This window comes from Andrena cerasifolii, chromosome 10, assembly GCF_050908995.1.
Source record: "Andrena cerasifolii isolate SP2316 chromosome 10, iyAndCera1_principal, whole genome shotgun sequence".
Taxonomy (NCBI): domain Eukaryota; kingdom Metazoa; phylum Arthropoda; class Insecta; order Hymenoptera; family Andrenidae; genus Andrena; species Andrena cerasifolii.
In genome coordinates this window covers 11805611-11825046 of record NC_135127.1, presented here as the reverse complement: position 1 = coordinate 11825046, position 19436 = coordinate 11805611, and the positions used below count along the sequence as shown (strand labels likewise).

Genomic DNA, 19436 nt, shown 5'->3' with positions numbered 1-19436 from the left:
TACTTTGTTTCCGCTTTTTGAATAAATGAAACGTACAAGTGCGTGCGTGCATACATACATACATGCACTCATACACTCGAATAATTCATATTTGCAACGGACAAAATCTTTGTCGTTTCAACGACTGAAAATTTCAAAATCATCTAAAATCTACTAAAGTGTTAGAAATTATTAAAACAGCCGTGGTATTGTAATTGAATGAGAGAGAAATACATCAGAAACGACTCGCCCGCTCGCGGTATGTAATATCAAAATTTCGCTTGCGTATAGTACACATGAATTAATACACATGTATTACAGGATTTATTTATCTCTAGCCTTCTTTAGCCGTTCTATATCCCTACTACTATGGAGGGTATTACTGGTCCGTCAGTTTCCGACTCAAGCAGGGTAGTTGAAGCCGGAGAATGCGATACAACTCCAAAATCACATCCATGGCGTAGCAAAATGGGATACGAAACGGTGGAAGCATCTCCGTTGTAAGGAGGTTGGGGTTAAAAGTGGGAGTTGCCCCTCCTGGCTTTTGAAAAAAATCGCTTATTTTTCAAAACTGATCTTTATGAAGTGTATACTAAAAAAGCGAATATTTTTAAATTTTGGTTTTAAATTTTTAATTAAGACGGCACTACAAAAATGGTTTAAAAAAAGCAATAGGGGTATATTTTTCTTTAGCATCATCCCAAAGTTGCCTCCCTCCCCCTGGAAAAGTCTCTGGACGCCCTTGGTTACTTGTAGTAATAATTAGTTTAATTATTGTAGTCGGATGTGCCATATGTAATCATTTCAGACCTGCACAGTCTCTGACAAACCTGTTGGTCGACACCTGTTACACACCAAACGGAATGGCTACGGAATCGTTGCGGTTTCCAAATTTGGTCACCGGCTTTCATCGAAATCCAGCGAACGCAGCACGAGCTGCACTTTATACAAGATACAGCGCGTACGAGTGGTTACAGAACCAACTGAAGCTGTTCAATGAATCCAATAGCAATAGAAGTTTCTCGGAAAACTTACGACAGGATACAGTTCGGATGATGCGGTAAAGTCACCGTCACATTCTATTTCAATTGGTAAATTAAATTACGAAACTGCCGTTCAAGGCAATTATTGGAGATGAGAGATCGTGATACTACGTACCTGGTAAAACTTTTCGATGTTAACGCCGATAACGCCGCTTAGAGAGGCAGATGAAAATGTCCAAGACGGTCAAACTGAAACGGGCCGTAAATTAGGAGAACGAATCACCGACACCACTTTCTGGAGAAACGAAGTGGCTTCGGAATTGGAACGGCTGATTGTAGATTACAAAAGGATGCAAGAGTGCCATCGGGGCTTGCAGGGGACAATACAAAGCTTAGAGGGACAATTGCACATTGCTCAAGAATGTCTGTATTATCGCGAAGCTAGAACAGGTAAGAAATTTTACACTTCCTATCCCTTGTGGTAGACGAGCTCTATCTTTCGCCTTCTTATAACTGGAAATGCAAATAGGAACTGACTTGGTACACGATCAAGCTGAACAGGCCCTTTTAGACGAAGTGCAAGTGGTGAAAAATTGTCAGAATAAATTGCACGAGTTTTCCTCTAAATGCGTCAATCAAGTATGTACGCAACAACTAATGTCGATTGAATAATTACAACGCGAGCGCACAAATTTTCTTTCGCTTTAAATCTCCAGCTTACGAGTAGTAGAGCTGTGCAAAATGAATTAGAGGCCGACATGAGAAATAAAGAGGCTGCACTTGGGATCGACATTACGTGTCACCAGATGAATAATTTTAGTCGTGGCTTACAATATTACTGTGGTATCGAAAAGTACAATCCCAGGTAACGAATAGACCCTGACGCGGAAAGTATCGTCAACATCCTGTACGATGATTTTTACATTCAGCATTACAGAAGCTGAATCGTGGGCCGAAGCATCCAATGGCGTAGTGAAAAAATCCCAGGCAGAAAGATCGACATCTAATCAGCTACGAAGCGACATTGACAATGCTATAAACGCAGTTGGACACGAAATGTGGAAAGCATGGGGCGATACAAATAACGCATTAGCCAAAAGAGCTCTGGAAATGCTTGAAGCCAAAGAAAACATACAAACACACTTACACAAAGTAACGAATGATTATTACTACTACAGCCACATCATCCAAGTTTATTATTCTGTTCTACAGCTGCGTTTCCGTTTACAGCTCCAGCAAGAAATCTTTGAGATTGAAAAGAACTCGCAATTAATACAAAAAGCCATTGCGGATAAGAGTTCTGCGCTGAAAGTTGCCCACACCCGTCTAGAGAGTAGGACACATCGGCCCGAAGCAGAGCTATGCAACGATTATGCCCAACTCGGGTACAACATTAGAAAACATGTTTCGAGTAGTCTAATCATTTAATCTAATCACATTCGTTGATTCACAGAATGATCAAGGAAGTGGAAACGATCAATTTGATGATAAACAATATGAATTCGAAATTACAAGCGTTTGAAGCTCAACATCAACAACTTTTACGCACCCGATCTAATTTAGAAACTGATCTGAAATCTAAAGTCGATGCGTTATTCATAGATCGAGAGAAATGCATGGCTATGCGAAGAAGTTATCCAATTGCATCGGTTATCAAATTCTGAATTACACATTACATGTATCGTATGCACGGGCACGAATCAGGACGACAGGAATTCTGTATAAAAAGCAATGTCTTCTATACAATTTGCCACTTTTCATATGTCTGTTTTATATATTATTTTTATTGCTCTTGTAGAAAAATATTTTAAATCCCTTCCTTTAAGATGCTTTTTCCTACATGTATGTTGAATTACATCTCTTTCCGTCCATGTCAATAAAGAATTCACTGATATCAATCAACGAACCATACACAGTATACAAGATGGTGTTGTTTACAACTAAACACCCGATGGATCTATATTTTAGAGATGGCGTATATAGTAATATCACATTAACCGTTCGTGTAAAGAGTCTACACATGTAACAGAATCGATAATTGAAATCAAATTGTTAAAACTATACAAAATCAACGCGTCTTTGTATAAACTAATAATCAGTGATTTCCAAGAGACCCAATCGTAAACCAATACGACGCAACATGTTTCAACCAGCAGGGTATGCACCTTTATGTACCTTGCTTCTATAGTATTCCATCTTGCTCGATACTTGCGAACCACCATATACAAGATTTTACGAGAATCCTTCGATATAAAAAAATATTACATTACGGATGAAAAGTTTTCGTAAGCGTTGTTCCTTAACTGATATTTCTGGTCCATTTAAAGGCGGCTATAGTTTCATAGATGTTTGTTACAGTTGAGTCTGTATCGTATTCATCCTTCAGGTAAAAAACTTTAACGTTCTCTTGCGGGTAACACTCCAATACGTTCCATTTCTCGAATAATTTTAACGAGTTTTTTACTGGATCAACGCATAAACTCTCGCCTGTTTTGTAATAGAATCAAGTATTGAAATCACTCGTCGTTACGATGAAAATGCTGCTCTTTGGCGCTACATACCATAATTTACTATACCACGATCCAAATTTGTTTTCAGTTCACTTAAAACTTCCTCAACTAGATCTCTTTCGGTGAGGGACTGTCCAACCAACTTTCTGAGGGTGAAGGCACTAAAACTATAGGTGTCGACTAATGGTCGTAACAACGTCTGAAGAAACTCGGCGCGTTTAGCGTGTTCCGGTGCCAAGCTGAGCTGTTGTAATGACAATTACAATTACATATAGTGTTGAAAAAGCTGAGTCAATACCAACTATGCGCATACTACTGTAGCAAGCAGAACGAGTCTCGTACTTTATACTTGATACTCTCGGCCTTGTTTCTGTTATAATATTCCTCGTCGGAACTATCGTCAAACTTTTGCGCGTATCTTTTACTCCACAATTCTTCTTGCAAACAGCATTCCTAATGGGAATAAAACGCAGCTGTATAGGCAATTTTACCGAAAACAACGGGTCCACTACGCACGTAGATTGTTCAAGTATTGTGTATACCTCTTGCAACGTAATGATGTCTGTGTGAGAGAGATTCTCTATAGCCTGTAAGACTACCATCTTCAACTCTTGGCACGGCTTGCAAAAGATAAATTCATAACTAAAGATATCGCAAAGCTCAAGTGACCTCTGAATTAAGAGATCCTGCGATATGGTAATATTATTTTCGGCAATAGCTATTGGATCGTTGACTCGCCACTGTAATTCGGCATAGAGGGCAGTTGCTGAAAACACAATGGATACAAAGTGAGTAAAATGACAAAGTGAGTCATGGAGTGAATGCAACGATAACATTGTCAACCTCCCTTACCTACTATACTATCCATAACGTAGCATGACAACATTGTATTGCTGTAATAGGAGAGCTCGATTACAGCCGGTACTGTAGACACAGGACGGATCGCAATGACGCTTTCCGACCCGATTGGCTGGCTGTCAATTGCTTTTCCAAATTCTCGTCCCTGTCGCATTACTAATCCCGGGCCCAAAATATCCAGCTGACACGAAGAGAAGAGAGGCAGTCGTAGAAGTAAGGTGAGATACACATTTATCGTGGTGTAAAATATTTACTTTACGGAATTACGTTACTAACAGCATGATTTATAATATCAACAGTTGACCCGCAGAATGCAACATCCCTATTGCGGCACTCTAACTCTCTTCTTATCGAGTCGAGTGCTTCGATTAGCTCGCTGAGAGTGCAACCGTCTCGGAATTTATTTAAAAGTAGAAACGCTACAGCGTTAGTGGACATAATCGGTGTCGATGCGGAAGAGTCTTAAAAAATGCTTCACATTAACACCGCACACCCGGCGCAACAGACTTTCATCTCTCGTCTCTTACCGTATACAACGTGTCGTGCAATCCTGTCAACTAACTGACGATGCTCTTCCACGATAACGTCTGTCCCGTAAATCGACGAACTCGATATTGTATACTTTAAAGGCTTCTCAATGGGAACTGCCTGGGCGCTAGTCCATTTATCCCGCCGAGCTTGGAAAGACGTCAGCATTTCCTATCGGTTCAATCGAAAAGAAAAGAAAGATTATTATTACTGCACGCGTGGTACACGTATACCTGGTTTATTCGCATCTCGCGGCACCTTGGCGAGGCATAATTTGGAAAAATTAATCAACGGGACTTACTCTAAGCGAAAACGGTTGACAAAAGTCTACTTTAATAATGCCACAATTGCCCATCAAGGTTGCCCACATGGCCTTAATCGCAGACCAAAATGATTCCATTCTCTTTGGTTGGCCTAGCTGTTCCCTAACAAAATTTCCATCGACAAGACGCTCGTAATTCATTGCAACTGGTACTAGTAGCGCATCTTCAATGGTTCCATCCATATACGCGTCAACAATGACGCTCAAAATGCCACTTTTTGGCATACACGGTTTACCAGTTCTTGTACGACCGCCCTCTATAAAGAATTCTATATTATGACCCGCACGTAAAGTTTCCATTATGTACGCGCGAAGAGTAGCACGATAAAGAACATCTTTACGGCCCGCAACAGGGTCAATCCGACGTTTTATAAAAAAAGCGCCCAACCCTCGCAAAAGCCACCTATATTCGATAGACAAAAGTCGATTAATAAATTATAGTAGCAGTAAAGATTTTAACGAAATAACATTAGAGGATACGAATGGCTCGCGGACATACCCGAAGAATGGAATTTTCAAATTATCTCCAGCCGCGATCAACGGGTTTCTAACATTGTTCATCAGGAGAATTAAATTGATAATAATATAATCCAAGTGACTGCGATGCAGGGGAAGCAATATCAAAGGAAGACCGGTATCATTTGCCCTCTTCAACATCTCTATTTGCGAAGGTAATACTACAGCAGTCTGTATGAAATATGGCAATACTTTGTAAAGAAGCCACGCAGTCATTTTAAGTAAAGCATTGCTTATCCTGCTTTCCATTTCAAGCAACATCATTCTGGCTCTAGCTCTTGCCTTTACCGAAGCCTTCTCTGGGTTGCAACTTTCACTTTCTACTTCTTCCAGAGCAGTTGTTTCGATCGCCTCCTGCAACTTTTCATCCTCCAACACCTGTAACAACGATAATTTTGATATATATATATATATATATATTTAAATTGGCACGTACAGCCGACGGGATTCTATCAACATTCAAACTGACGAGGGATGCTGTTTTGCTTACTGTTTGTGTAACCCTCGGATAAATATATTCTTTACGACTGTAAATATGCGAAATACAGCGAAACGGATTGTAAAGCAGCGTCGAGCCCCGTTCGATTACCAACATATCTACGCCATAGGGCATATGCTGTCTGCCAATGGTATTCACCAAGGAATCCTGCAAGTGAAACAGAATTTAAGCAAATGTTTTAAACCTCCGCCTGTAAAAATGTTACGTACAGGTGGCAAAGACTTAAACAAGGGTACTACAATGATTTTTTCATTTCGATTCCCCGTTAACTATTTACAAAGAAAAAAGTCGAGAGAATTTCGGATATATATCCGTAACTTTCGAAAAACAATAGTTTTTTAACTGAAACTTTTTTTGTAGGTAGTTCATAATACTATATAAACTAACACAAACACGGAAAATCTTCGTCAAGCCGCTGACTTGTAAAAAAATCCACAAAATGTACACATTTTCCGAGCGTTCAAACGTTAACAAGAGTCATTTTTTTGGACAAGTATATAAAGTACGTATCTTTACATTTGTATGAAAACCGTCGTTATAATGCGTTCGATAAAGATGGCGTGTTGAAAAAGTAACGAGAGATTTGCAGCTACATACATACCCACAAGCGTATAGCAGTTCTCACGTACGTGTGCGTTAATTTTATATTCTCATACCCTCGCGGTATTTTAACAGTACTATTTTATTTGCTTTGAAACTAGTTGACACATTTTGATAAACATTCGACCAACATCGCGCGAAAGTTGGGAATAACTTACTACGACAAATACTTTACTACGACTATTCTAGCAATGCGTCGGCTACGCGTGTCTCGCTGACAATCGGTAACTTGATTAAGTTTGTGAAGGCGAAGCATGATTACGGGTAATGGGTGTCTAAGCAACCGTAAGAATAAACGAAAACGTATGTAGAGTAATTTGAAATTATCAGGTATCCTTTCTGCATCGACGTATCGATGCTGATGCGAGAAAACACGCCTGTACTCGTGTAGAAACAGAGCACTATCGAAAATTTTACATACACTGGCTGGTTAGAAGTTTGCCAGCTAAATATACTCTCAATGTCGAATGGGAACGTGAACACGCCTAATTTAACGTCGGTGGAACTAGGCGCGCGCGAGCGCCAGTGCAACAATATTTCTCTGCTCTCTATAAAGCATTGTAGGGGAAGTGATTAGAGAAACACAACTATGTATCTATTATACCTCGAAGATGTTTCGTAAACCTAAAGTAGTAGTAATCACGATAAACGGTTTACGTACTATGTATATGGTTAGATTTATAAACAGTGGTCTCACTGCAACCTCGCCTTTACCCTTGGTTTTCTATTTCTCAATCATCTCACATGTATCACTCTAATAATAATAATAATAATAATAATAATAATAATAATAATAATAATAATATTAATAATAATAATATTAATAATAATAATAATAATAATAATAATATTAATAATAATAATAATAATAATAATAATATTAATAATAATATTAATAATAATAATATTAATAATAATAATATTAATAATAATAATATTAATAATAATAATATTAATAATAATAATAATATTAATAATATTAATAATAATAGGGTAAATCCGGGAGACGCGGTTAGGCCGGAGAGTTGGTCGAAACAGTTCAGATAGTTCGGATCGTTTGGATTTACCCTAATATTAATAATAATATTAATAATAATGAACGTGATATCCCCAACGGAGAAAATAATTTAATAACACCCGTACGCGTACAATTCCCAAAGTTGAGCACGTTTACGCCGGTACCGGTGAAAGGGAAATACGTATGCAAGTACGTAGTACGTATTAAACAGGAAACTCACTCTAGATGACGGTGTACAGCTTGTACAGCAATAATGTAAAAACGATGTTTTTTCCTTAACGAAGGGAGCCAACGGTTCGGTCTCTTTGATCTTGTACAAAGAATTCTCCCGAATTTTTCTCGCTTGTTCTCTGTCTTGCACCCTTTTCCTGTGAAACTGCTGGCCGGTCCGGCGAATTTCTGAAATTCAACCATCTAGTTGCAACGCATGTACAAACGTTCAACGATTAATCTTTGCCAGGAGCGGATTTGGGATTTTCGGGAGGGGGGCGCAGGGGTGAATTCAAGATTTTCTTGAGGAGAGGGGGCGTAGGTTTGAGAAATAAACCAGGGACCTCCCCGATATTTTCCTGCTAAATGAAAAAGTGTTCTTTTTTTTAGTATCTATTTATCATATTTTCCCTCGTATTGCTAAGTTATAAAACCAACTTCAAAATAATAAAAATGCACTAAAAAGTAAAAAATAATTTTTCCCTTATTTTATCTACGACTCTCGTATTTTTTAAGTCGACGCCAGATTTACACAGTGCAAATGATGAGGCGCCGGCTTAAAAAATACCAGAGTCGTATATTAAATAAGGGAAAAAATTATTTTTTACTTTTCAGTGCATTTTTATTATTTTAAACCCGGTTTTAATTTTTTTTAAATCTTTTTATTTTTAACTTTTTAGTTTTATACATATTGACACTATATGCTGAGAAGATATGCGCGTACGTACATAAAATAATAATAATTAGGTGACAATAGTCTTTATAATTAACCAGAATTGGCAAAATATTGTGTCAATATTCATGCAGTGCCCTCTTTCGAATAAAAAAAGATCATCAAAATCGGTCCATATGCTGAGGAGTTATGCGGGGAGAAACATAAAAAAAATACATACGAGTCGAATCTATAACCTCCTCCTTTTTGAAGTCGGTTAAAAACGAGTATTTTGCAAATTAAAATAAGTATTTTTCCCTTGAGGGAGGGGTGCGCGTCCCCCGCGCCCCCTCCTCTCTAAATCCGCCGCTGATCTTTGCACACACTGGTTAGAGAGAGACCAGCATGGTGGCAATTTCCAGTATCTACCTATCCGATGTGTACATGTCGGTAATGGAAAATGAAACAAACGAGATGAATGGCATTTCCCGGATTCCGGTGCGAAAGGAAATCGAGATCTTACCCTCGACGGAGAATCTGGTTGTGGTCGATTCAGGGTTCCTCCTCACTTCCGCCCTGGTCTCCCATTTGGCGTACACCTCTTGCAAACGCGTCGAAAGTACGTCCACCATGTTATTAGGTCTGTAAAGAACAGGTTGCTCTTATGAAAATATAAAAATAAGAAAGAAATATTCTCGAGGTTTCGCGCGCGCGAAACAAGGTTCTCGCTCACGATCGGTACTACACGAATTATTCTCGACCGATACCTACATACCATATGTAACTCAGGCGGTCCAACCGGGAAAGCGATGAATCCTCGTTTTTTAAAAAAAAAAACGTCGACTTGATAGGTAGATATATACATACGCTTTAATTCTCGGGTCCAGATATGGAATATGAAGCGAAAGCAATTACGAGTCGACGTGACGATTCGGCGATTATGTGACTATCTCGAATGACGACTAAACCGATGAGATTAAGACGAACGAGCGTCGCAATTTTATTTTTCCACTAGGTTCGTGTCAAAGATTTATAAAAAGTACCGGAGTTGGAAAAGAAATATGCTGCATACACAAAATACAGTTTATCGCGTTTGCATCCGTTTCGATATTATGTTTAGAGTTAGCTGTTGGGGGCAAATCGGTCATCAAGGGCAAAACTTGTGTACATAACGTAGTGCGGAGACATTCAACTCTCACACTGATCTAAATATTCGAAATCTTCCGCGTTAGATGCATAAACATATATGCACGCACGCACGCAACTTGCCCGGATGCTATGATTAACGTACTTTTTCATGCATACATGTGTATAATAGTTGAAGAGCAGCGCTCGGTCAGATTGGACGAATAGTTGAAATGCTTACTTTAGACAAGGATGAATAAAAAAGGAAAAAAATGTCAACACTATATACGCAGAGATACCAGTTAAGAAATCTTGTATAGATTACCTAATAGCATGATGGAGAAATCGCACATATTTGTTGGTTTATTTTATAAAATAAATCACTCGAAGAACCAACACTTGCATAGAAAGCAAATCCGATTCCACGTAGGTGATTCAGAGCTTTGAAAAAAAAAATGCCAAGTACCTATAGGTATTGGAAAAGCCATACGAGAAAGGAATTGTCGAATAAAGTTTTCCCGCAACGCTACGTTAAAAGTAAACATGCGTATTAATACATATACGTTACCTGAAGTTGAAAAAATAAAAGAGGACTCCGAAGAGAAGGAAAACTTCAACGAGGCCGTCCATTTGCACGTCGCATCGGTGGATCGTACGGTACGGTGCGGCACGGTGCGGTGCGGTGCGGTACGATGGGATAATCACACAGAAAAACAACAACCAACCGACTTGTTTGACTGATCCGTGAAAGACCGTCGAATTCAACTGCTCGATTTCGTGATTTTCACGATTGTTTATCTACGTTATTTAATCACGGACGTTGGAATCGCGTAAACTTTAACCCGTGCGTTAATAGCCGGGAGAGAAACGGCACTGTTCACCTCGACGAAATCCATAGATTCATCAATTTGTTGGATGCGACGTGGTTATCGCCAACGATATTTACCCTCTATGTCTTTCTCACAATTTCCTATTGTATTCTTCCTCAATGTCTCGCTCCTCTCTTTCCAATCTCGCTCAAGGGTTGCAGCATAGACGAGACCGAGAAGCCGAGCTCTCGATTGTGATCGAGTGGAAAGTAATAAACTTGACTCAACGTTAAAATGTAGAATGGAGAAACCCTAGCGTAATTAGGCGGCAATTCTATCAATATTAAACAATAGTGAGACCGACAATTGGAACAAGTTTGGAATGTAGCGTGCCAATTACTACACGTGGATATCGTTGCACCATTCAGTTTTGTATACGTTCGCCTATCGCGACCATTTGTTGGAATCGGCGTTTAAGCAAGAGCCGATCGCAATAAATTTCGACGAAGAAGAAGAGAAGAAAAGGAAAATGTATCGACAAAAGCCGTTTCGGCAGTTGGCTACGAAACGATGGATTCGTATTTTGGGACGCGACGAACTTCGGCTAGCGTTGCCAGTTTCGATTTTATTTCCAGCAATAAATGTCACCACCGTCCACCGCAAAGGTCGAATCACAACTACGTCCGCGGAGGAGGCATCCAGAGGCATACGTGTATGCGTAGGCTTGCGGCAAATAATATCCATAGTCGATGCTGAATAATCAACTTGCTTTTGCTTATTCGCTTTTTCTTTCTTCTATTCAACAAAACACACACGATACGAGTTGACGAATGTCGGCTAAAGGCTGTCAACACACGGGTCCGAAACTAGCGGTGAAACGTGCATGTACGATCATTCACGAATTTATACGCACGGTAATATAGTTGTCAGTTATGCTCGCCTAGACTCGAGTCGATCCAAACTACTCTATATACGCGGGTGTACACGGAAGAAACGAGTAAAAAAGAGTGGAAACTTTGACATTTCTCTTGCCTCTTACTCGACGCGTTGGTATATTTGTATGGTGCACTCTATGTACGACCAACAACGACCCGAGTCACAGTATCGGTATGACCCGATGTCCAGTTAGTTCCATGCAAGCCATAAATTAATCCTATTGAAAGCCATTACCGTTTCGTGCTAGTCTTTATTGTACGTCAATTTGAAGGAACGCATTAAGAATTCTTTGCTTGTACGTTCGCAAAGATCTGATTCTTAGCGATTACACACTCCCGAGCAGAGGCAAGGACTCACGGCGGCACGATTTCGTGCAGCACGTAGGGATTAAGTAAACGTTGCGATACCGGACTGTGTAACGCAATAGTGTTTTCATCAACATCATTCGACACATTTGTGTTGACATTATTAGTAATATTAAATGTAAATTATTGCTCGCCCGTATATTTACTATACGACGTGTATAGTAGTATACTCGCGATGCATGTTTTGATTGAAAGAAATGCATCCATATGTAGAATACAGCTAAAGATAATGATCAAACTGTTGTAAAAACTTTGAAACGATACAGCCGTTTAATTAGGTTTTATTGGGTAATCGGAATCTCGGCCGATTGCTGGCAGCGGCAGAATACGAGAAACAATAACCTCGTTTCGCGGCGCAGCTTAGTGTTAGACTTAAGATATAAACTACATGCAACTCACCCCGTGCTAATGCTTTCTAAAAGAGGCTCAACATTAGATTCTTCTTATTAACATAGATAGGTACTAAATGAACCGCTTAAAACACGTGTAGTAATCACTTGTATACACTTGCGCACGTTTCACGCCATAACTCTTACTCACTCTTACTCGGGCTTGCCAGGCAACATTTTCTTGGGCAAACTTGATTGCGGAGGGAAAACACCAAAGAGGGGAGTGGCGGTATTGTGTGCGTGAGACGCCACGATGAGAGCGATCCGACGCCACGTCCAACCAGCATTGCCGGAAAATATGTTGTCGACGCTGGTTGGCCGCGGCGTCACTTGCTTGGCGCTGGCGTCGGTTCGTCTCCAATCGTGGCGTCTCACGCACGCAATACCACCGCTTCTGTAGGTGTCCCTATCCCAAAACAAGTAGCCACAAAAAATGTTGTTTAGCATTCCTGCGTCCACTAAACATGACTCAAGAATCGTTCTTAGAAAACGAAAACTATTTACGTTGGTTCGTTCAATGGTCGGGGAATTGGGCAGGCAATTTTGTGGAAAACATATACATGGTGACATGGAGGATAAAGCAATTTGTTTAAATTTATTGTTCGCCAAAGTTGCCTCGTGAGTCTTGAATGTATCTTTTTGTGCAGTCACTGGCAATCATTATGCAACAATAAACAACGAGCCTATTCATTTATTAGCAAGAAGGCGATTTACAAAATGGAAGAAGCAGAGAGAATTGCAGTATAGAAATGAACGAATACAGTTATAACAGCTCGATATAATGATAAATTGCGTCACTAGAAATTCTTGGCGTAAATAGGTTTATTTATACAAGGCTGTATCTATAGACGTATCGCTCGAATATTCTAATACAACACTTTGTCCGTCAACAAGGTCAGAGTTTTCGAGCAGCTCGGTCAGAGGTATATCCGTTTCATTGCATATCAGTGCTCCAGTCGAATGATGGAATAAGCGTAATTTGGATGCACCGGCTATATTATTATTATTGGATACCCTTAGTAGGGCAGCCATCGAGTCTATAACTTGGCCAATCGTCCAGTTCACATTGACAAATACACCTTTCGACGGTCTTGTATTCCTGACGAATACCAGGCTCGGCGGATACGCAAGGAAGTAGCAGCGCTCGTTCATAGGTACATTTTTAGAACCCACAGCAGAACCCTTTATACGCATAAGTCGCACCTGTACGAACAGTTGTTAATAAAGCATACTTTACATATATGTATATAATTTAGCATTTCGAGTCATTTAGATACCGCTACATACTTTGTTCGCCATAGCAGTATTTTTCGACTTCTTCAAACTGTCCAAAATCTCCTTATCTACTACAGCTTTAGCTTCCGCAAACTGTTTCTTCGATATTTGCCACTTTTTTAATTTTTTCGTCAATTTTCCATCAATAGGTTCTTGACACCCATGATATCTGTGTTTTAAACAAAAGTGTTTTTCACATTTGACGCACTGGATTTCAGTGGGTGAGGTTTCTTTACAGGACTCCTCGGAGCACGAATAATTTACCATTTTCGCCTTGGCGCGTTTGTTCTCATGAAAATTCTTACATTCATGAGACGCCACGTGAAAGTGATCTTTGCAAAAGGTATCGCGGCAATGATCGCATATAAATGGTAAAAAATTCAATTGCTTGCAGTCCTCGATCGAACACCTTTCTCCAATATCTGGAAACTCCATCCTGGCTCTGCGATAAGAAGAGAATGAAGTATGAATATTTTCGGTAAAATATTGGTTACGTAAACCCGCGTAGTGCAATGAATTACTTTTTACTTAATTATGAGATGGCGTTGGGGAATGTAAATGATTTTCGCTCAGAGCTCCTAAAGCCAGGTTATTCCACTTTTGTTCCAATTCTTTTAGCGTCATATGAGAATCACCATTGTCACTCTCGGGATCTGGTAATTCCGCGATCGGCACTACGATATCGTCAATGGGTAAACGTTCCTTGTGCCAAGCTTCGTCGATCAAATCTAACAATTTACCGTCTCCGCACACTTGACTGTCCATACCTAGATACCTATCATTGACCTATCCTACACTATTGCCACTATCGCCATTCACCAGAATCACCACAGACCGGGTCTATGCTTTGTCGATGCTATCGAATATCGATACGAGTAAATAATACGAACATATACCTATATACCTGTATAGAATCGAATAACTCGATTACTCAAAAAACTACAATTCACTACAATACTATATATACATCCAGCGAAGATGAATCTCGGACAGGCTCGCGCTCTGTCACTATTTACTTCGAATTTATGAATATTGTTTAAATATTATATTAGCGTTAGTATAATTTCCGCATTAGCATTATTATCAGGGTAAAAGTCGAAGAAATTTGGCCACGACACGAGTAAGAAATTGAAAACGTGTTAAAACGAATCGAATACTGTCGAATATCGAATACTGCCAGTGACTGCTAGCACGGCCATGGAGCGCACAGTGGCGCTATGATTCGCGCCACAGTAGTGATCCTCTAGGGAGTGATCGGTATAACCGCAGCCATCTTGGAGCAAAATCGGAAATAAACATATCTATGTCTTTCTATCAGTATTTCTCTCACTCTTTTTTGTATTTCCTTCTTAGATGATCCAGTCAGGCAGATGAGTCTCCTTACTCTTATTTTTTGCTTTAAAACTATATAAAAAATCCAAGCCCTATATTTTTATTTATAGGAACAAAAAATCCCCAACTTTGCGTTTTAGTGGTTTCAGGGTGGGGTCCCCCCTTAAGACGATCTTAAGAATAAGCAACGACTGAGAATACCGTCCATAGATAAGAAGCCTCTTTCACTGCACGCGCGCGAGCTGTTGTATTAGGTAAATGGTTGCCATAAAATGTATAAGTATATAAAGATTTCCTCTACCTATAAAACAAAGAGTGAGCGAGGGAGAGAGAGAGAGAGAAAGAGGGGGGGGGTGAAGATGGGACCTGCTCCACGATAAAAATCCTAATTAGTTACGCCAATGGACACGTAACATATCTACGTGGGATATGTAGAACTCGCGAGAATCGACTGAATCGGCTGCTGCTCGTAGCCCTCTGACAGTAAATTCGGGCACTATTTTACTGCGAGCAGACCGGTGCAGCATAATATATAAATATATGCTATATGCTATATGGATGAACATATGTAGGTATATAACAGTATATAAGTAGATAGAACAGGAATAACTGGAAATAACCTCATATCCCGTGCAAGGGGTTACGATGCTTTCGGTTTCGTGGGGTTACAACTATTTATAAAACCAGCCACCTGATTGTGTGCCATTTAAAATGCTTCCACACGCAATCGACCGCCGAGTTTTATTCAAGATAATTCGTTGCTGTGTCTTTCAACATTAATCGACAGTTGATCGAGGAGCCACCCGTGATTCCGTGATGGAACATACCTAGAACCGGTGGATCCGCTTTATTAGTTGAATCCGTTAACACGACGTATTTCTACCATGGTAATTTTCTCTCGCATACTTTGTGTCGTAACATTAGTAAACATTCGATATTCCATCTAACCGCGACATTGAAAATTTCCAGGCTCTTTTAGGGGCGCAGTTGGTCATTACCCTCGTCGCGGTCAGTGTCATTCAAAAAACAACTCCACATTTTTCCCTGGCAAGATGGATCTTGTGCTCCACCGGGTATTTACTCGATCGATAACAAAACAATTGCACGTGCGCTGCGTGTGGAAAGTTTGTTAAATTTATCAAACAAAAGATGGTCTAAATTGTAACAGGTTAACCCGCTATTTGTATCCCACCGATCAACAACTCAGGGCTCTCGCCGGTGTACCTAAAGAGAGACCAAAGAAAGGCAAGCACACGGAGAATGGAAAGATCGGAGATGTATTTCATGTTCCTAGAAATTTGCATATCACTCTTGACAGTGCCAAGATTACCATATCGGATGCGGTGCATTTGAAATATTATACAGAGTATCAATGGCTATTGGATTTTTCAATCTACACCACTGCAGTTTACATCATGACAGAGGTTGGTAATGCCTCTCCTCTCAATGAGCAAAATAGTTTGTACTTCTACTGACGATTCTTCCCATTCCGCAGATATACAATTACTTGTACCCGATAAAAGATGAGATTAATCTGAGTATGCTTTGGTGCTCGTTGGTTTTGGCTTTCGCATTGTATCCTTTCAACTATTAGCGCTCGCACCGAAAAACACATGTGTTTTTTGCCAAGAAAGACCAACATATGACTCTATATCGCGTTTATATTCCTCAATTAGATCCTAGCAAAGTGTTGCTCTCCCTTTGGATACAATATTTCAAAGGAGAGGAGAGCATCGGCGAAAGGTCTACGTGTATCGTGACTGGATTTGTGTATCTCCTAGTAGCTATGGCAATTCTTATAATCGACGAGAAGAACCTTGAAATTGGATTGGATAAGGCCTATGCTAGTTTCAATCACAGTGCCTCTCTGTTTTTAGAAAATCAAGGTCTCTCTTCTACGTAAGTCTATTGAAATTCCGAATATACAGAAACACGAAGATAGAATGTAACGGGCAGAATAATTTCCCTTCCAGAGGGCCTGCATCGAAAATTGTTGTAAATTTCTTCCTTGCCTTGTGGTGTGGCTTGCTTGGGTCTTTATTCACTTTCCCAGGTTTGAGAGTATCAAAAATGCATTGGGACGCGTTGAGGTAGTGCTCTAATTAAGCAATGCTCTTTAAAAATTACTACCTTGATAAAATTATCGATAATTATAAATTTATGCACATTTCAGATATTACAAAGATCAAAAGCTATTATTATTAGTAGCAAACATTAGTTACGCCTCGCCGCTTTTATTATCAAGTTTATGGATCAAGCCCATAAGCAGAGATTATCTGACCGTTCGGATATTTACCGGTATGGACGGACCACTGTAAGTACATACCTGCACAGTTGACAATACATGCCGCAAGTATTGAGGCTAGCGGCGCACGCGGGGGGGGGGGGGGGGGGCAGGGCCCCCCAACAAAAAGAGAAAAAGTGAAAAAAGGAACGGAGTTGTATCAAGAGCCTGAAAGACGGAGCGAGACAAAGTATCAACGCGTCGCGCGTCATCTGTCTCGCCCCCCCCCCCCAAATAAAATCCTGACTGCGCCACTGATTGTGGCCACATTTTTGTAAAATACCTATACACGTAAAGCAATAAATTCTTGCAGAATGACGGCCCCAGCGTTTGAGAGCATGAGGTTAATCGCTATTGTCGTTGTAGTTTTATTAAAACTGATGTTGTTGCCAATGTACCTGCAGTCGTACCTCAATCTAGCTATGCAACGAATAGATGTCCAAAAGAAAGAAGCTGGCAAAATATCAAACATTGATTTACAGAAAAAGGTCTGGTTTACCCCAGAAAAGTAATCGATAGTAATATTAGTAAGAGTGATTGGTCTTGCGATTGTTAATAATCCGTCGTACGATTTGTTTCAGATCGCAGCAGTGTTTTATTATTTGTGCGTTGTAGCGTTGCAATTTGTGGTTCCAATAATTATATGTTTAATTTTTACTTTTATGTACAAAACATTAGGTAAATACGTGCGTATAAAAGTAGTTTCAAAGGGGTTTCATGAGAATGCTTTCAATGCGTCGTTACACTTGATTATTTTCATCAGGTGGTTACACGTGGGACGGTCTTTTTAAAGGGACAGCAGCCGAGGAGTGTCCACTAGATGATTCGCCTGACTTAGTACCAAGTATGATGTCCAATAATGACAGTGAAACCACTGTTGGCCAAACAGCTCAAGAGTTTCAAGTTGCACTGGGTTCCTTGAAGCAGGTAATATCCCGTAACGTGAATGTACGCACGTACACGCGCGTACGTGCGCGCGTGTTGACCCAATTGGCAGAGTTTTTCGACGTTTTCTTTGTTAATAAACACATTTTGTATCGTTCCGATAGATATTCACCACCGATGTGTACAGAGGTATATTAGGTTTAGCAACGTGGTGGAGTTGTTTTCTATTATTCGCAACTACTGCCATGGGCATGTTTTATCAATCCTACTTTTCTACTATGTGATGAAAAAGCGACACTGCGAGAGCCAACAGCAACAACATTTCACGTCTCTCCGCACAAACTACATTATCGATTTATCAACGCGAAGAAAAACCACTGGATCGCTCAACGAATGTATGTATGTATTTTGAGAATTGTCACGTGACTCGTGACGCGAGTAATGTTAACTTGTAAAATTTCTAAAATTTAACGCCAAACGAAAATGATGCGACTGCGATGCGAATAAATACTCTCTCGTAAACGATTATTTCAAGTTTAAACTCGACGACTGCAGGATCATTTCACCTACATACATACAGTGGCGGACGAAAGAAAGTTTACAACTTTTAAAATCGCATAACTTTTTTGGAATTGGTCGAAAGACATGATTTTTTTTTGAGTCGCTAGAGAGGATTAGTTTGCTAAGTGATGTGCTTCGTCGTTTTGAAAAATAATGCAATTGATCGGAATAGCAAAAAAAATTAGTAAATGTCGTTTTTTAAACTTTTTTGTGAGCCTGTAATGAAAATTCAAAAACCCGAAATTCACGAAATCAATAATTTTTTACCTTATTCTGCGATCTTTAAGCGTTTATAGCTCAAAGCAACGTCAATCGATTTGGATGAATTTTTAGGCATGTACACAACTTTCTTAAATCTCCAAAGGTTTTTTTTTTAATTTTCATTACAGGCTCACAAAAAAAGTTTAAAAACATTTACTATTTTTTTTTTTTTTGCTATTCCGACCAATTGCATTATTTTTCAAACCGAAGAAACACGTCACTTAGCAAACATTCTTCTAGCTTCTCAAAAAAACTCATGTCATTTGGACCAATTGCAAAAAAGTTATCCGATTTTAAAAGTTGTAAACTTTCTTTCCTCCGCCACTGTACATGTAGGCACTATTTATTGTAAATAATGTATAATATAGTATACGGTTATAGAAAACTCGGGATACTGTTGGCACGCGTGATAAGAACAGAGAAAAGCTTACGGATATTATTATAGCCGAACGGATAGATGGATACATATACATGTATAGCATAGGGCATCCGAATATGTACGCAACATGAATAAATTTTATTACTCGCCAATTAGACCC

At 39.6% G+C, this 19436-nt stretch overlaps 4 protein-coding genes across 7 annotated transcripts; 2 read left to right on the top strand and 2 right to left on the bottom strand.

Moving 5' to 3' along the window:
* Nucleotides 1-36: 36 nt before the first annotated feature.
* On the top strand, nucleotides 37-2860 carry LOC143374123 (tektin-3). Of its 2 annotated transcripts, none has more exons than XM_076822025.1 (8): nucleotides 37-238; nucleotides 318-479; nucleotides 788-1039; nucleotides 1180-1412; nucleotides 1492-1601; nucleotides 1679-1827; nucleotides 1892-2347; nucleotides 2416-2860. In XM_076822025.1, the coding sequence occupies exons 2-8, from the start codon at nucleotides 349-351 to the stop codon at nucleotides 2624-2626; spliced, it is 1542 nt and encodes a 513-aa protein (XP_076678140.1). In that variant the 5' UTR covers nucleotides 37-238; nucleotides 318-348; the 3' UTR covers nucleotides 2627-2860. The 2 variants fall into 2 exon arrangements, with proteins under 2 accessions (XP_076678140.1, XP_076678141.1); XM_076822026.1 differs by having other exon boundaries at nucleotides 37-479; nucleotides 1892-2114; nucleotides 2193-2347.
* On the bottom strand, nucleotides 2727-11296 carry Mino (glycerol-3-phosphate acyltransferase mino). The gene is made up of 13 exons (XM_076822023.1): nucleotides 10369-11296; nucleotides 9199-9317; nucleotides 8034-8212; nucleotides 6187-6342; nucleotides 5680-6074; nucleotides 5160-5583; nucleotides 4858-5029; nucleotides 4607-4791; nucleotides 4325-4511; nucleotides 4015-4238; nucleotides 3815-3925; nucleotides 3524-3716; nucleotides 2727-3449 (listed from the first exon to the last, which is right to left on the bottom strand). The coding sequence occupies exons 1-13, from the start codon at nucleotides 10428-10430 to the stop codon at nucleotides 3262-3264; spliced, it is 2595 nt and encodes an 864-aa protein (XP_076678138.1). The 5' UTR covers nucleotides 10431-11296; the 3' UTR covers nucleotides 2727-3261.
* A 1574-nt stretch (nucleotides 11297-12870) lies between these two features.
* LOC143374126 (AN1-type zinc finger protein 1) lies at nucleotides 12871-14244 on the bottom strand. 2 transcript variants are annotated; one of them, XM_076822032.1, is made up of 3 exons: nucleotides 14103-14244; nucleotides 13587-14016; nucleotides 12871-13502 (listed from the first exon to the last, which is right to left on the bottom strand). In XM_076822032.1, exons 2-3 carry the CDS (start codon nucleotides 14007-14009, stop codon nucleotides 13122-13124), a joined length of 804 nt encoding a protein of 267 aa, XP_076678147.1. In that variant the 5' UTR covers nucleotides 14010-14016; nucleotides 14103-14244; the 3' UTR covers nucleotides 12871-13121. The 2 variants fall into 2 exon arrangements, with proteins under 2 accessions (XP_076678147.1, XP_076678146.1); XM_076822031.1 differs by having other exon boundaries at nucleotides 14096-14237.
* Nucleotides 14245-15338: 1094 nt separating this feature from the next.
* Emei (transmembrane protein 161-like emei) lies at nucleotides 15339-19431 on the top strand. 2 transcript variants are annotated; one of them, XM_076821273.1, is made up of 11 exons: nucleotides 15339-15793; nucleotides 15876-15979; nucleotides 16075-16330; nucleotides 16402-16481; nucleotides 16590-16805; nucleotides 16880-16996; nucleotides 17080-17220; nucleotides 17504-17678; nucleotides 17772-17868; nucleotides 17954-18132; nucleotides 18188-19431. In XM_076821273.1, exons 1-11 carry the CDS (start codon nucleotides 15791-15793, stop codon nucleotides 18485-18487), a joined length of 1668 nt encoding a protein of 555 aa, XP_076677388.1. In that variant the 5' UTR covers nucleotides 15339-15790; the 3' UTR covers nucleotides 18488-19431. The 2 variants fall into 2 exon arrangements, with proteins under 2 accessions (XP_076677388.1, XP_076677389.1); XM_076821274.1 differs by having other exon boundaries at nucleotides 15356-15793; nucleotides 17954-18117; nucleotides 18240-19431.
* The last annotated feature ends 5 nt before the right edge of the window (nucleotides 19432-19436 follow it).

Bases quoted from the DNA above. Each gene is read 5' to 3' on its own strand.
- LOC143374123 (XM_076822025.1), top strand. From the start codon at position 349: ATGGAGGGTATTACTGGTCCGTCAGTTTCCGACTCAAGCAGGGTAGTT. The intron at 480-787 runs GTAAGGAGGTTG...TAATCATTTCAG, and splicing joins ACGGTGGAAGCATCTCCGTT to ACCTGCACAGTCTCTGACAA. The intron at 2,348-2,415 runs GTACAACATTAG...GTTGATTCACAG, and splicing joins AACGATTATGCCCAACTCGG to AATGATCAAGGAAGTGGAAA.
- Emei (XM_076821273.1), top strand. The intron at 16,482-16,589 runs GTATCCTTTCAA...ATTAGATCCTAG, and splicing joins TTGGTTTTGGCTTTCGCATT to CAAAGTGTTGCTCTCCCTTT. The intron at 17,679-17,771 runs GTCTGGTTTACC...GATTTGTTTCAG, and splicing joins ACATTGATTTACAGAAAAAG to ATCGCAGCAGTGTTTTATTA.
- LOC143374126 (XM_076822032.1), bottom strand. From the start codon at position 14,009: ATGGAGTTTCCAGATATTGGAGAAAGGTGTTCGATCGAGGACTGCAAG. The intron at 13,503-13,586 runs GTATGTAGCGGT...CTGTTCGTACAG, and splicing joins ATACTGCTATGGCGAACAAA to GTGCGACTTATGCGTATAAA.
- Mino (XM_076822023.1), bottom strand. From the start codon at position 10,430: ATGGACGGCCTCGTTGAAGTTTTCCTTCTCTTCGGAGTCCTCTTTTAT. The intron at 9,318-10,368 runs GTAACGTATATG...TGTTCTTTACAG, and splicing joins TTTTATTTTTTCAACTTCAG to ACCTAATAACATGGTGGACG. The intron at 5,030-5,159 runs GTAAGTCCCGTT...TTGAACCGATAG, and splicing joins GTCAACCGTTTTCGCTTAGA to GAAATGCTGACGTCTTTCCA.